Genomic DNA, 16,425 nt, shown 5'->3' on the forward strand with positions numbered 1-16,425 from the left:
TATCTTGATATTTTCATTTTAAAAAAAGCTAAAATAAACTAAAGAGAGAGAAAAAAATCAAAAGTAATTCAAATCAATTATTTTAGCCTTCAAACAGTTCTAATAAATCTCAGATCTAACCACAAGGGGTGCGTTTTGCTGATCATTATGATATATGTAAAACTTTGTTTGATAATCATACAGAGGGTGAAATAGTATTCAGTCAGCCACCAGTTGTGCGAGTTCTCTCACTTAAAAAGACTAGAGAGGCTTGTAACTTTCATCCTCATTATACTGGTTAACTATATAAAAGATACATGTCCAAAACCTCAAACAGTCACACTCCAAACTCCACTATGGCCAAGACCAACGAGATGTCTAAGGTTACGTTTACACTGCAGGGCTTAATGCTCAATTCAGATTTTTTTTGAAAAAATATGATTTTTTTGCAAGGCCAGTCACATTTCCAATTATTCAGAACTTTTGTGATCTCCTGTGTGACCGTGAAATGACCCCAGAAGTGACCCGCGTGCACAGAAGAGTACTCAACAGTGAATGACGTCACTTGTGGTTTGTGGAAGTAGCTAACGTTAACAATGGATGTCAACAACAGTGTTTCAACAGTGGAGCTCTTTGTGCATTATTAAATTTATTTTCACAAAGGAGCCAACACAATTACAATCTTCTCATTTTAAGAAGGCATTGGAGCCAGGATCGTCTGTACCCACTGTTGTGGAATGGAGATGTGTATGTGCTGGGGGCGCGCGCGTGTGTGTAAGAGAGAGGAGAGAGCGCGTGCAGCGCCGGAGGGAGTGTGTGTGTGTGGGGGGGGGCGCAGAAGTGTGTCGGCTGCGCGTATTCGTGTTGTGTGTTACGAAGGAAGGAGAACAGCAATAAAAGAAGGCTTCCCCCAGAATAAATGCTATGGACTCTTTAATTACCCGCCCTGGAGAATCTGAGGGTCCGAACGGGGAAGTGAACCCCGGAGGAGGATCCGCTTTCGGCCCTGGAGAAAGCGGATCTCCCCCACGCCTCTGACCACAGTCGGAAAGGAAAAAAAGTAATTGCAGGAAAGGTTCAACACGCTCGGCCATTTCGCTGGAAATGTTTTCAAAACACTCAGTGTCACTCGGTCTCAGCAGCATTTTGTCCCAGGTTGTTGTTTATTTTTGTCCGCCATGGTTGTTGTTTATGTTTTCGTTCCCGCCTACAACGCAGAATGATGACGTTTGTAGCGTATCAATGACGTACGGGTCGGATACATGTGGCCTGGCCGTTTAGACAGAGGTCGCATTTGAAAAGCTCGGATCTGTGTCGTTCAGACTGTCATGAAAAGATCAGATACAGGTCGCATAAGGGCAAAAATATTGGAATTGGGTTGTTTCAGCCTGCAGTGTGAACGTAGACTAAGGACACCAGAAACAAGATTGTTGACCTGCACCAGCCTGGGAAGACTGAATCTAAATGATCACAAGAACGGTGAGCAAACATCCCAGAACCACACGAGGGGACCTGCAGAGAGCTGGGACCAAAGTAATAAAGGCTATAACCAGTTAGACACTACACTGCCAGGGACTGAAATCCTGCAGACGTGTCCCCCTGCTAGTACACGCGTGGGCCCGTCTAAAGTTTGCTAAAAAGCATTTGGGTGATCCAGAAGAGGATTGGGAGAATGTCCCATGGTCAGATGAAACCAAAATAAAACTTTTTGGTTAGAACTACGTATGTTTGGAGGAGAAAGAATGCTGAGTTGCACTCAAAGAACACCATCCCTACTGTACAGCATGGGCGTGAAAACATCATGCTTTGGGGCCGTTATTCAGCAAAGGATCCAGGACGACTAATCTATGTAAAAGAAAGATGAATGCAGCCATGTATCATCAGATTTTGGGTGAAAACCTCCTTCCATCAGCAAGGGCATTGAAGATGAAACGAGGATTGGTAACGAAGGAGTGGCTTCGTAAGAAGCATTTCAAGGTCCTGGAGTGACCTAGCCAGTCTCCAGATCTCAACCCCATAGAAAATCTTTGGAGGTAGTTGAAAGTCTGTGTTGCCCAGCCACACCCCCAAACTGCTCTAGTGGAGATCTACATGGTGGACTGGGCCAAAATACCAGCAAGAGTTTATGAAAACCTTGTGAGGACTTACAGAAAACATTTGACTGTTGTCATTGCCAAAAAAAGACTATATAACAAAGTATTGAGTTGAACTTTTGTTATTGACCATATTATTTATTTTCCACCATAATTTACAAAGAAATTCTTTAGATATCAGACAATGTGATTTTATGGATTTTGATTTCATTATGTCTCTCATAGTTGAGGTCTATCGATGATGAAAATTACAGGCCTTTCTCATCGTTTTAAGTAGGAGAACTTGCACAATTGGTGTCTGACTAAATACTTTTTTGCACCACTGTATATACTCGAAGTCAAAAGCTAGAAGTACAACTACAACTTCATGGAATTTATCAAAACCCAAACCAACATTATGCTTTAGGACAATGAGTACCAAATAAAATGCAAAATGTGTTTTTTGTTGTCTTTAGAGCTCATACAGCCCAACAATCCACCAAATCCAGTGCTGGCTTTGCTATCTAATGACTTGTAAAGTTACATGTACACCGAACGCTGTTCTCACAGTAAATTTGTGCCCTTCGCTTCTGTTTTAGCGTGCGCCATTTCACTGCCGGACTCGTATGGGATAAGCTACCCTGAAAAGTGTAAGAGAATGATGACGGGAATCACTCCAAAAGGGTCAGTTCAGAAAAGTTATGAGACTTTTAAAACAAAGGGGGAAAAAAAGAGTTGGTCTCAAGGTAAATATGATGGGTATTGAATGGCTTTAAAAACAGCATGTCATTGTCTCAACAAACTTTGAGTTTGTTGAGACAGAACAGACTTTTGTGAATGTGCCTCAGGAAATTTGTATAACAGTTTCACATTGCTTTTAACTCAATAAGTATCTGAAACCTTATAGTTTAGTACAAATAAATTCAAATGACAGAAGTCAAATAGGGAAAAAAAATCTCTGACGGAAAATAATTTCTTTCAACATATCTGTTGTCATTTACACAAGTCAAACATAACAGCGGCTTACAATTAAAAAGATATAATTTTGATAGTTTTAGTACATCTGACATGTTTTAGATGAGAGTGTGATGACTATATATGAACAAAAACAGCCAAACACAGTTTTCTTTGATTTAGATTATTTCATCCACAAAGTTTAATAGTATTTTTGAATCCATCTGCAAGCTGCAAACAGCAACCAATGATCTACATTTGAGACATCTTGAAACCTAATCTCTGGATCCATGTGAGCTGCATGAGGCCAACATTGAGACTTGCTAATATTGATGCCTGTTTGGGTATCAGCAGGTATGGTTTTAGAACTACATTGCTCTTCTCAGTGATGTCCACCCCCATTGCTCACATTTATTGGCCATTTTATCTTATACAAACCTTTTCTAATGTTTTTTTTTTTATTCTTTTCACTCCATTGTTGAATACCATACCTGAAACTTACCACTCGAAATTCAAACCAACAAAAACAAAAGGGCTACAATGAGGTGATGGTGGCTGGGATGACTGGAACATAGGGGAAATATTAGGGCAGCATGCCTTAGTCACATGCACCCATACGGGTGCTGCAGGTTTTTGGGTTGTCCAGGTTTGTGGAGGGTCGTAGACAGGGACAGCTGCATCTTAAAGGGAGCGCAGGTGTGTCTTGCAGTTCCCTTTTAGCTTTTTTGGCCACCTCAAGGGACATCATGAAACTGGAACACGTGATTGTCATGTGTGTGGTAAATGTATGATGAAGTATTTGTAAAGATAATGTAAGTTACAGACACTTATCAGCGTACAGTAATTTTAAGGCGGACTCTTAGTCATTAGTACGTGGCTCCTTACCGATAGTGCTCAAAAGCTGTATGCGGTGTGCAGTTAATATACAAGTGCCAGTGGGATACCCATAGGATGTCCACACAAACTACACTCTGATTGAAAGGAGCACTGTGCACTGTGCACTCCTTTCATGCATGAAAGGAGTGCACACTTATCACTTAAGTAGCACTACTGTGTGCCTTCACTGGATTTGGGAGGGGTTGGAAAAATTGAAAAATACGTATGACGTGCCTGTGTCTCTCCTACTTTACGTTCACGTGTTGTTTAACCATTTAACATCAGCCACATCTATTTAACACACTTTTTGAAAAATTGTCAATCGTCAAACCTTTACGCAATCACTGTGAATCAGCCGATTCCGACAAAAGCAGCTTTGCATATCGGCTTTGTCCTGTTATGGGTCAGAATGCATTAAGGCGCCAAGTTGTTTTTCTCCGTGTTGTAATTGTCTGATTTACGCTGATTACATTAACACTTCACTACTGTAAAGTGCTGCATATCACTACAAGACCGCTTTTCTCCACTTCAAAATCCACTGGAATTACGTCCATTGTTTCAACGGTTAAAGAGTAACAGTAGGCCGGTGACTGGAAGGTCGGGAGTTCAAATCCAGGCCGAGTCATACCAAAGACTCTAAAAATGGGACCCAATGGCTCCCTGCTTGACACTCAGCATTAAGAGGTTGGATTCGGGGGTTAAACCACCAAATGGTTCCCGAGTGCGGCTGTATCTGCAGCTCACCGCTCCCCCAGGGGATGGGTCAAAAGCGAAGAGCAAATTTTACACACCTAGGTGCGTGACAGCTAATGGGACTTGTAACTTTAGTCAAAAGAATGTAAATTCTGAAGCTAAAGCTCCAGTGTTAAAGAATTAAGTGTTGGCTACAACGTATCGCCCACAGCATGGTCGTAGAAAAAAAAATGTGCATGAACGTTCTCGCCCAACGGACTCATCGAAGGGTCTAATATTTTAACATTTTGTGCGGACCCCTGCATGCCCCGTACAGGTTTGCCCATTTTTCGCCAGCACCCGTAAAGCATATATATAACAAACACCACTGAGGAATGAGCTGGAGTTTGACTGATGCCCCTCAGCTGTTGCGACATGCGTCCTCAGCAATGTCTGGTCTCAAGTGAACATTTCCCGACTGAACATCAGTTCTTTTTATATAGCTACAAAATAAGCAGCAAAGATTATTACTGAAAATTTACAGAGTCGATGTTTGCAAAAATGTTGGCTAAATCCTCATAAAAAGTCAAACTGTTCTCTACTCTCGTGTGCAAAACTGAGTGGCACAGCTGTTTATAGTTATGTGAAGCGACTGGTAGTATAAATATTAATTGCCTGATCTTTGCTATTTATCTTAAACTTTACGTAGCCCTCTCAAACCTATAGAAATATTAAGTGCACATGTTGAAAGTCCTCTTTGTTCTCGACATGAGACTGTTCCAATACAAAGGGTTCACCAAGGCTAAATGTTTTAGAAATCCGAACATCAAAAATTGGTTCAGCTAATTCCCTTTCAAGATGCTAATATTTGATCTCATCGTATGTCATGAACCATTCAATCAGAACCAATATGGACCCTACATCAAAGAAGAGGATATCCCCGAATGAGGCCTCAATCTCGGATCGGTTACATTGGTGTCCTCAGAACTTCAAAATCAGAACAACTCCTGCCATCATCTACTCTAAACCAAAATGGCACTTTACAAATTATCGGACTCTAGGAAGTTTCCCTGCTGAGCCCACTTACAAACACGGGGGATATCTGATATTACCAGCCACAGTTCACCTTTGATGGCTAAAATGTATGGGTTTTGTTAAAAGAGGCTCTGGCTTTCTTTGTCTGTTGTTGGTTATGACAAACTAATAGATGCTTGCTCATGCATTTTGCTTGCTTTTTTTTTGCAACCGTCAAACTGCAAAATTATGGTTTTCTTGAGGCTCATCTATATTCAAAAAGAGCAGGCATCAAACATCCTCCCTAAAATGGCATGGCAAAGAAAAATTCATATTCTGGAAAAAAAAATCTCTGAGCTCACTAAAATATTCAAAAGAATATATTAGCCAGACAGGTGCAAACAGTGTGGTCTTTTTAAAATAGGCCACGGCGTGAGTTCCACTCAGCCTCTAAAGCTGTAACTCTTCCACAGCCACCAAACTACAGAACAACAGCAATGCATTGTGATTATTAGGACCACTTTATCAGCTGTCACTGCGTGACATGAAAGCACACTGTGAAATTGCCCGTCTAGACTTGACGTCATATCACTGTCCACACATATACACACACATTTGCAACAGAGGTGCCCTTCCTGCCCAATTCTTATAACCGACACCACTAAGAAACGCTCGCTGGACTCCAGATCAGCAGATTTGAAAAATGGGAAAATGCATCACTTTGCTTCAATAAAATGTATCATGGTGGTGGTGATTGTACATTGTTTAATTGGAAAAATAAATAAATAAGCGGTGTTAAAAAAAAAGGTAACGTCGGGAAAATATTGCATTTCGGTATAACTTTCCTATAAACACAAAAGAAACAGAAACTACAAATAAAAAGGATCAAATGTAACAAAAGCGCCACAAAAACACAAGTGAAATAGACACATCAGGGATGGCTGCACACACGTAGACTTGATCAGCCATTTAAACAGGCGCTTGCACTTTTCCCAGTCTTGATCCAGAGCGCTCAGACACAATGATTTAAATGTTAAGTTAATGTGATGTCTGCCAATACCCGATCAGGACAGCAACCTGTGCAAAATAGAATCAAACAGACCTGAAGTGGAAAAATCTGCTTTGGCTCACTCTGACTGGGGTGTTGTGCAAGTAAAAGACAAGCTGTTCTGGTGTTGGTGCAGACAGATGGCTTTATTTAAAGAAGAGTGCATGTGTTCAGACTGAAAAGTGTAGCTGAAATGTTTTCTGTATCGGCAATACGGGTTAACAGTTGTGGGTCAGCTACACTTAACTGCTTTAAAACCCAGGAAATTTTAATGACAGGGAGAGGAGAAGGCTTCTGATCCAACTCCAAGTATCATGTGAGGGTCACCCTCTGCTTCCCTCTGGACGCAAGACATTTCTGCATGCCAGATGTGGAGATCTCCTTTTTTCTCCAACATGTCAATAACAGAGTTAACAAAGCCAGGGACAGGAAAAAGAAAAAAAACAAAAACATCTATAATCAAGCCTAGTGACTCTTATAGTGGGCAGTCAACAATTGCATGGATTTAAAGGTAAACTGAGGTAAACTAAAGCTGAAAACAATCTGCTTTTTGAAGTGTGGGGGCAGAGGTAGGGCGGTCGACCTGATCAGAAAATCGCAGGTTCGGTTCCTGGTCTGGTAAACCATGTGGCGAAGTGTCCTTGGGCAAGACCCCCACATTATTCCTGGTGGTTAAAGGTTACCGCCAGTGTTTGGCTGGGGAAGTGTGAACCTGTGTGGGTGAATGGGACTGTAAAGCGTTTTGGTATACACCCTTTTTACTATTTTTTCTAGAATTGGTCATTTTAAAAGATATTTTCTAACTTTTCATTCCATTACTTGTTTAAATACTTTACTCAAAATTAGGAGCCGTTCATTCATATATGAATGGAATTGCAGGAATTATTATTGTCATGAGTTCATTAGAATCAGGAGAATCATTGGAAAAAATCCTTCCATCCATCTGCTGAGCACCAAGAATCCCTTTTAGAATCACAGATTTTCTGGAGCCCGTTCCAGCTAGTGTTGGGTGAAGATGGGTCACACCTTAGACAGGTCTCAAGTCTGTCAGACACTAGGAACTTTATTGCTTTATAACTTTGTGTTTGGGCTTATTGGTTGAATGCTATAAAGCATTATTATATTTCAATAACATTAAAACTGCAGACGAGGAAAGGGGGATTCAGCACGTCTGACAGATAAAATTATTCGAGTAACACCGTCTCTGTAATGTTACAAAGACGTAGCTAAAACCCAGTGGATTCAGTTCTGTTATTATATTTATGAAATACCATCATTATTAATCTCTTATGATTTAATCTTGTGGTATTTATCCGCCACGTCTTAAAGGTCGGTCCGTGAAAATACTGTCTGACTTTAAACCGGTTCTGTTTTACATTTAGGTGACAGATGGAACAGCCCGTTAGCGTAGCATCATTAGCATCATAGCATTAGCGTCTAACAACAGCAATATCTCCAAATTCACACTTTTTATTCATTTGTCTGTTGCTGCTGTAAGTGAAACAGCTTTATCCTCCATGTTCCGCTGTTTTATCAGCTTAAACTTAACGCTCCACACATGTGAAGTGACCCGTGGGCAGGAATGTGTCTTCACCAAATTAACATGACTAAGTTTACGCAAACATTTACTCGCCATGTGGCAACTAACCCTCTAACTTTTACTCGCCAAGGAGAAATAAAGCTCGCAACTGGGGAGTGTTATTTTCAGACCCTTTCAAATAAAAGTCTATTGGGATGGACTAAAAATGTTATATCGCGATACATTTAATGATCGTTTCATCGCCCAGCCCTAAGTTAAATAGTTTTCCAAGAATTTTTTTTTCTTCAGAAAGCGGGTTTCCATGTTTTTGATTGTAAGTATAAGTATTTTTTAATAAATTGCAATCTTTCTTTGGGGAAGGAGGAAGTTCATAAAAAGATCATCATTTTCTCCATTTTGTGAACTCAATGCTGAGTAAAGAAAACAAGCCACAAAGGCATTATGAAAATTAAAGTCTTCGTCCCTGCGTCACATCATGTGTCTTTTTTCTTTTGCATCACTGATGCAATGGAATACATAAAACTAAACCAGGCATGTTTGCTTGTTTTAAACCCTCCAGAGACAGGGGCAGGAAGAGGAATACTGGCAGATATGAGAAGTGTTGAGCAAGTAAGATGTGCAGAAGGGGGCTGTTTTAATCAGAGAACCATTTTGGCAGCCGGGTGTAAAAAGGGACTGATGGAATATTATGCAAGACAAGCAACTCTAGAGACTCCACATTTACGTCATGTACATGTGGAAAAGAGAGGATGCTTTCAAACACTAAAACATGTCAACTACTCACAAAAACTGAAACATGCAATCCATAAAATGCTCCAAATGGAAAAAAAGGAAGCAGGTCATCAATACATTTGCTTCTTCTCTACAGTCTTAGCAGTAAATCCTTTCAATGTTCTGTTTTATAGAAGAAAAACAAGCAGTAGACTAAGGTCAAGGCCAGAGAAGGGGTAAGAAAAAAAGAAAAGATTTCATCTTGCTGTGGTGTAGCGGCTGGCAGCTTGTACCAACGTCTCTAAATCAGATGTGTCATCCGTGGGACGAGTGTTTTTCTAACCACAATAATGTTACCAACACAAGACTGGGCTGGGCCCAATCCAGTAAAACCTCTTTTGAAAACCCCATAATGTGCTCTGTCCAAATTTGGAAGCACCCTGGTTGGTGGTCCCCCAATGCCTCTTTGTGTAAAGGTGATGTGTGTCTGTGTGCGACTGAGTTTCATCTTTTGAGAAGCTTACGTTTAGCTAAGGTTTAAAATGTTCTACTGCACCTGTCATGCATCTACAATGCACAGAAAAAATGTTTTGTCAAACTCTACTTTGATTTTGTTCTTTTTCTCTAAACAGAGTGGTCTGCATTTGTTCTGTGCATATATTTCAGCCCACCTCAACTGTCTGTATTAAACAGAACAGCTTCCTTGACTATGCGACTTTTCCAGGAATACCAGTTCAGGTCGTACAGACATTTCAAAAACACTAAGAAGGTCCAGAGTATACACTCTTCTGCACCTCATTTAAAAGGTTTGTGAAGCTGCTGGAGGGATAAACAAGAAAGTGTAGCATCCCTGACGCACACAGTTAAATCTTCTGATGGAAAAACAATTAGAAATATTTTAAACGTCAACCTTTAGAAATGCTGAATCACAAAAAAACAAAACTGCATATAAATATTCAAAGAAAAACAAGATTTAAGCTATTTTGCATACATGTATGTATATTCACAAGTAACTAACAATTGTATGAGTCTGTTTTTTTAACCATGTGGAACCCAAGAATCATTTTCTCCCAGGTTTTTAACACTTATATTGTGTTCGGATCAATTTTGACCTTAACACAATGTGAGAGTTAAAACTATTATTATTTTTTTTTGCTTTTGTTTGTTCATATTTGAAAAGAAGCAACTAACTGTGAAAAAAATGTGGGGGGAAATAGAAGAAAATTAAAACCAAGAAAAAAAACTGAATAGTGGCATGTTCTCCCCGTGCATGCGTGGGTTTTCTTTAGGGACTCCGGCTTCCTTCCACCCTCCAAAAACACGCTTCATAGGTTAATTAGTGACTCCAAATTGTCCCGAGGTGTGAATGTGAGTGTGTATGGGTGTGTGATATGTGGCCCTGCAGCAGACTGGAGACCTGTACAGGATGTCCACTGCCCTCGCCCACAAGTCGCCGGGATAGGCTCCAGCAACCCCGTGACCCCGAAAGGGACACAACGGGTTTAGAAGATGAATGAATGAATGGATGAATGAATGAATGAAAGAATGAATGAAGAAAAAAAACAGTTCCCTTGCGTTGAGTCCTAAATGGTTCTTTAGAGGTCAGATGCTAATGTTAGAATATTATGGGACAGGTATTCCTTACCTCCGAGTTCTTTTACATTCAAGATGGCATTTGGAAAAGGTACCGCTTTGATGTTAAAACCTATAAAAAGAAAAACAATCATCCATAATCACAATAAATTAAAAGTTTGTGCGGTAGAGTAAGTAGTTTGCATGAAATTTATCAGCATAATGTCTCAAAAATAAAAAAGGTTTCAGATCGATAACTTTCATCTTCTAGCTTCCTGGGAGCTAAAGTAAGTATTTACTTTAGATCAAACAGCTGGTAAACACATAAAAGACAGGCATGTTGATGTAGCACAAAAAAACCTTGTGTCTCTTTGTGTGGTCTGAATAAGCAAAAAACAAAAAAAATAAGATACAGAGAAGTGTTTTGCTAAAACATTCGATCCAACAGGGAAAAGACATCTGAGGTGTGACCTTGTCTCTTCTGGTCTGGTCTGTCTTTGGTTTAATGTGGGGAAACATTGGTGGGGCAGTTTGTGTTGCTGTTTTGGTGCATTCTTAAAAAAAAAGAAGGAAAAGAAAGATTGAAAAACGTTATATTTTAATTGTTGTCACTCTTAAAAATTCTGTTTTGATCACATTACAATAGAGCAAATCATTACGTGAGCAAAAATCGTCCTTTTCAGTCATCCCTTTGTTTTAGATGTTGGCTCACAGTGCTGATAGTTACATTTCTTCCCAGAAGAGTTGATGACAATCATTCTAAGCTGTGGTCTTTTTCTTAAAAGGACTGGTCAAGAATGTACTTATGCTAACAGGAGGCTTTAAATTTAGGCTCTGCACGACAACGTCTAAATCTTACACAGCGCTTCTGCAACAGCTCAACATCTCCGCTGTCAGAGGCAAAGGGAGAAGAGGGGAATGCCGGAGGCCGTCAGGGACTTCACTGCATATATGGAGAGTAGTGTTGACTACCAGGAAACTGATGGAAGGACACTAAAGCCTCCTACTCTTCTGGACATATTAAACACAAGCCTAGCTAAAGACAAAACACTTGGCTTTGGCTAGTGACATCCCTACATACGCTCTACTACAAAACACTTTTTCTGGACTGCAAAGCTTCACAGTCTGGATTCTATTTTGCTTCTGTGATCCCCCAAAAGACAACACAAGGCTTTTTAAGAAATCCTTACAGAAGCAGATTGCAGAGTTGAAGGGAATAATGTGTACCACAGCCCTTAAACGTACCTGTTGTAGGACCGATGTCGTCGCTGCTCTCACTGCAGAGGCGTGACAGCAAGCTGGACTTTCCAGCACCTGTCAGGCCAATGCACACCACGTCATATTCTGGTCTCGGAGGTGGGGGTCCTTTACAGCACAGTGCCCGAAAACACTGAAAAAAGGGAGATGTTTGCATTAAAACGACAACATTTCTATTCAATGTAAGCCTAAGTCACATGCACCTGTACAGGTGCTGTGGGGTTTCGTGTTGTCTGTGCCCATAGAGAGGAGCGGGCACATCTTATCGGCAGCGCCAGTGTGTCTTGAAGTATTTATAGGGCTGCTGTAGGTTGAATGCGCTTTTGACTTACAGGTGATGCTGTTGTACGGTGTCCTAACGGCACACTCTAGTTGTTATTAAGGTGCAGACAAATGCCGCACCCACGAGGTGTGCACAAAGCACGTAAATGCCTGTAGAGCGCCTGTAGGATGCCCACACAAACAACACTCTAATTGTCTAATTTCTTCATTTCTAGCAGTCGGGCTGCCTGCAAGGAGCGCACACGTATCACGTGAACAACACTAACAGCCTCCTTGCCTCCATAGGATTTGGAGGGAACTGAAAAATGAATTATCTGTACGCAACGCCTGCATCTCACCTACGTCACCTTTACTTCCACTTACATGTTTGCTACAAACTGTCATTACCAGCATGGCCGTAAAAGAATTCCCATGAACATTTTCACTCTTCGGGCTCACCGTTTAGTCTACGACCTAGATATTTCGTGTAGACCGGTTGTACGTCCCAAACAGGTTTGTCCATTTTTCACCCTCAGACAGCCCGTATCCACCCATAAGGGTGACTATGGCTTAAGTAGCTAAACTAATTAGGGAGATATTTTTATATAATAAACATAAATGCCATTAAACGTTTTAATACAGTGCTGTTATGACATTATAATAAAAATGGTTTACAAAAGCTGAAAGGACCTTTTGATGCTTTTCGACACGGGTGCTACATGTTTTTTGGACCCTGTCTGATTGGGCCCTTATGGTGGTCAAACATTGGCCTGTCACTTGATGAATCACTGCCTAGGACGGAGGCCCTGCTGTGAGACATTAAGGCCTAAATGCAGTGTGAACCGTGAATGAGATCCTCAAGCGGCTGTGGGGAGATCCGCATCCAAAACCAAAGATATCTTTAAATAGAGAAACTTGTCTGAGCAAGACGTGATGGACACACGCACATGCGAGCACGTGCATAAAGAGAGTGTTTTCGACCCGTCAGCAGATAGCCCTCTTCAACCCACAGTCTCTGTCAGGCAAGACGTGGAAGTCTCAGTGATAAATCATAATGAAGTGGTAAAGGTATGAAACAAAGTCAGGAAAAATCTATTTATTTATGCACATTTGCTTGTTTAGGTTTACATCACGTCAGCATTTGATCATCAAAAGATCAAGTGAAGAACTACATGTGAAGAAATATATTTAAAAAGTGAGTCATACACCTCAGTGCTTATGCATAAAAACATGAAGACAAATACTCTATGTTCCTCTCATGTTTTACATCCATTTTTAACCCACTATATCCCTTTCGGGGTCACATGTTTGCCGGAGCCAGTTCCAGCTTCTGTTGGGCAAAGGTGGATAGGTCGCCGGTCCGTCACGGGGCACGCCATCACTCCCACACACACTCACACATGCACACTTCAGAGTAACCAATTAAGCTATGAAGCATGTTTTTGGACTGTGGGAGGAACTTGGAGAGCCCAGAGAAAACCCACGCATGCCTGGGGAGAACATGCAAACTCCACACAGAAAGGTCCCACCTGGGAATCGAACCAGGGCCACAACCACTGCCCCACCGTGCAGTCCCACTGTCAAATATTTATATTGAAGACAAAGAAATGAGGACACCTGTTAAGAATAAATGTTCTTCACATTTTCAGCAATTGCTACAAGATGAAAGCTGTACTCAGATCAGACGAGTGGCTGAGCCTCAGTTCTTCCTCAGACCCCATAACATCAGTGATCATTAGGGTCAGTTTTCAGAGCCGCGCCAAAACTGAGCAGCTGTTTGATGGCGATGTGTGGAATCTGCTTCACCAGAACCAGACGTCTGCAGAGCAACCAAACCTCTCCGACTTCTCTGTGAACCCACCAGTCTGCTTTTTTAACCTTCACAAAAAAGGTAAGATCACAAGCACTGGCATTGAAAGCAGGTACGTGGAGAAACGGGGTTTTCTGTCTGGCTTTTGCCCCTGCTGCCCCTTTATACCATCAGATTTCCACAAAGCTAAATGGAGACATTTCTGTTACAGATTAAAATCAGCCCTTCATCGACCTCTGAGCTGATCGTTTGAAGTGAAATAGGAAGGCTATTTACATATACTTATATGTCAAATTAAAGATCAAGAAGTTCACAAATTTAACAAAAGCATCCATGAGGTAAAAATGGATGGACAGACTTTATAATCAGATATTTGTCTGAAGTGTGCTATTTTGCACACTTTTTGAATAAAGTTGTTTCAAACACAAATAATAAAAAAAGGTTTGCAAATGGCTTTACTTGTTGAGCAACTTCACATTTCTATACTGCAAAAATAAAATAAAAAAAGAAGCAGTAGAAAGTTGGATGAGTTATTTGTCGACCCCTTAAGAGAACAAGACAACAAAGGAGAGACAGGATTGGCATTTCATTGGCCATGTGGGAGCATACGGAGAGGATTTCACAACAGTTAGTGAAGGAGCTTCCAGGGCCTGACCCCATGGACTCCCCAAGCACACACTGGCCCCCGCAAGAGTGAGAGATGGCAGCTCACACCTCTGGACCTCCTTGACAGCACAAGATTGAGGAGGAAAGCTGGTCAAAAGGCTCACTGGAGAAAAATAAATATGTCAAAAGGCCTTTGCTTACCTCAAAAGCCCCCCCCCCAGCTTTCCTCTCCAAATCCACCACACTGAATGATTTGAGAGACAGTGTGCTGTATAACTGAGACCAGGAGCTCAAATCTGTCTGTCCTATGAAAGTAACCTCCATAAATCTTCATGTCGTTCAGACAAACAGCTGAGAGAGATTATATTCTACATGCAACATGAACGGGAACAGAGGAAGGTAAATACTCTCAGACACAGAATCGGATGGAACCCCTAGGAACACTTAACAGCTATAATTCATACTTCTTGCAGCCGTCACTACAATAACAGAAATACAAATCGGAGCAATTCCCTCATCTTCCATTCTAAGACATTATCGATCAGCTCAGTCTGATAAACATCCCGTAAGTGTTTCCCAGAAAGAATTGCTGAAACATTATCCTGCTGTTGTGAAAGCAGATTGGCTGGGTTTTACGAAAGTCACATTGTTAAGAACTAAACAGGCTTCCTTTGCTGGGAGGAAAGTGATGCATGGTGAGGTGAAAGTAAAGGCTTCATCTTCTTCAGTCCATAAGTGATGTCTATGAAGACTCGCATTCATCCAGGTTGATTCCATCATAGTAGTAGGTTTAGGGGCTGTCATCTGGACTTAGTTTATAAAGTAAGAAGACGTTTCACCTCTTATCCAAGAGGCTTTGTCAATTCTGGATACAATTCAGAATTGACAAAGCCTTTTGGATAAGAGGTGAAACGTCTTCTAACTTTAAAAACTAAGTCCAGATGACAGCCCCTAAACCTACTTCCATAAGTGATCTAAACATGTTGTAGAACCACCGGATTAAGCCTAAAATGGATTATATGTATATGTACCGCTATATGAACCAACGGATTGTATTTGTTCCAAACTGGCAGGTTTGAACACCAGTGGAATACCATGGAGCTGTAAATGAATTCTTACCCGTCATGATGCAATCATGACTTATGTAGCTGCAGAATATGAGCCAGGATCTTTTAGAAAACCACTTGGTATTTTTAGAGATAATAAATGTTGGTTACAAAGAAGCCGCAGCCACCACAGCAGTGGACTGGATCATGTTTCATTCACCCTTATAGTCTGGCAACAGTTGAAGACACTGATGTATGTCGCATGAGAACTTGCTCCAAACTGAGCCACAACAAACTTCCAGTTTGCATTAACCAGTCTACAAGTTAACAAGTTAGTTTAATAGTTTTTAGTTAAATTAAACACATCTTTTGGTAATTAGAGATCCAATGTTTTTTTGTCAGTTATTGCATATTCGTAACATTTCCCAAACTATCAGAAGGCCAATTAAGCTCAAGCACTGGTACATGAAGCCACATTGTTGTAACTAGTGCAGAGTGAAGTCTGGCAGTGTCCTGCAGAAACATTTACAGACCTCAGGAGAAAAGACTTCACCTTTGATGAAAACATGCTCCTCTCAAACTTTCCATCATACACCCTTCTCTCTCATCTTTGGCATGGAGGGACCAACAGCAGATTTTTTCCAAAAGGAGGCAAAAACAAGAACTCATCTATAATGAACGTCTGTTTCTGCTCAAAGACTCTGGATTCTGTCAGGATTTCCTTTTCAAATATTATTTCACATTATTCTTGTTTAGTGCTTTACTGTGTAGAACAGGGGTGTCAAACATACGGCCCGTGGGCCGTATTCGGCCCGCCAGTTGGTTTAGTCCGCCCCACACATGAAGAGCAAAAACCTTAAGCATGTTTAAAAAAGAAGGCATGTTTCTAGTCCATTCCTGTGGCGAGTTATGATTTTTTAAAGAAATAACCGAAATGCGCAATTCTACCACTAGGGGGAGCAAAGGAAAAGCAAAATAGGTGAAACATCATATGTTTGCGCGTGCCA

General features: G+C 40.9%; 1 protein-coding gene across 8 annotated transcripts in view; it reads right to left on the reverse strand.

Moving 5' to 3' along the window:
• Positions 1-16,425, reverse strand: part of arl15a (ADP-ribosylation factor-like 15a) — a 103,012-nt gene that overhangs the window by 53,353 nt on the left and 33,234 nt on the right. For 5 of the 8 annotated variants that reach the window (XM_004072151.5, XM_011478867.4, XM_078953255.1 and 2 more), the window contains exons 2-3: positions 11,684-11,828; positions 10,512-10,571 (exon numbers count right to left, since the gene is read on the reverse strand). In XM_004072151.5, the coding sequence (XP_004072199.1) occupies positions 10,512-10,571; positions 11,684-11,828 (205 nt within the window). The remainder of the gene's footprint in view (positions 1-10,511; positions 10,572-11,683; positions 11,829-16,425) is intronic. The other 3 variants (XM_078953258.1, XM_078953259.1, XM_078953256.1) reach the window with 1 other exon arrangement.

The sequence above is a fragment of the Oryzias latipes genome, chromosome 9 (assembly GCF_053564925.1).
Source record: "Oryzias latipes strain Hd-rR chromosome 9, Olatipes_Hd-rR_3.1".
NCBI classification, from domain to species: Eukaryota; Metazoa; Chordata; class Actinopteri; order Beloniformes; family Adrianichthyidae; genus Oryzias; species Oryzias latipes.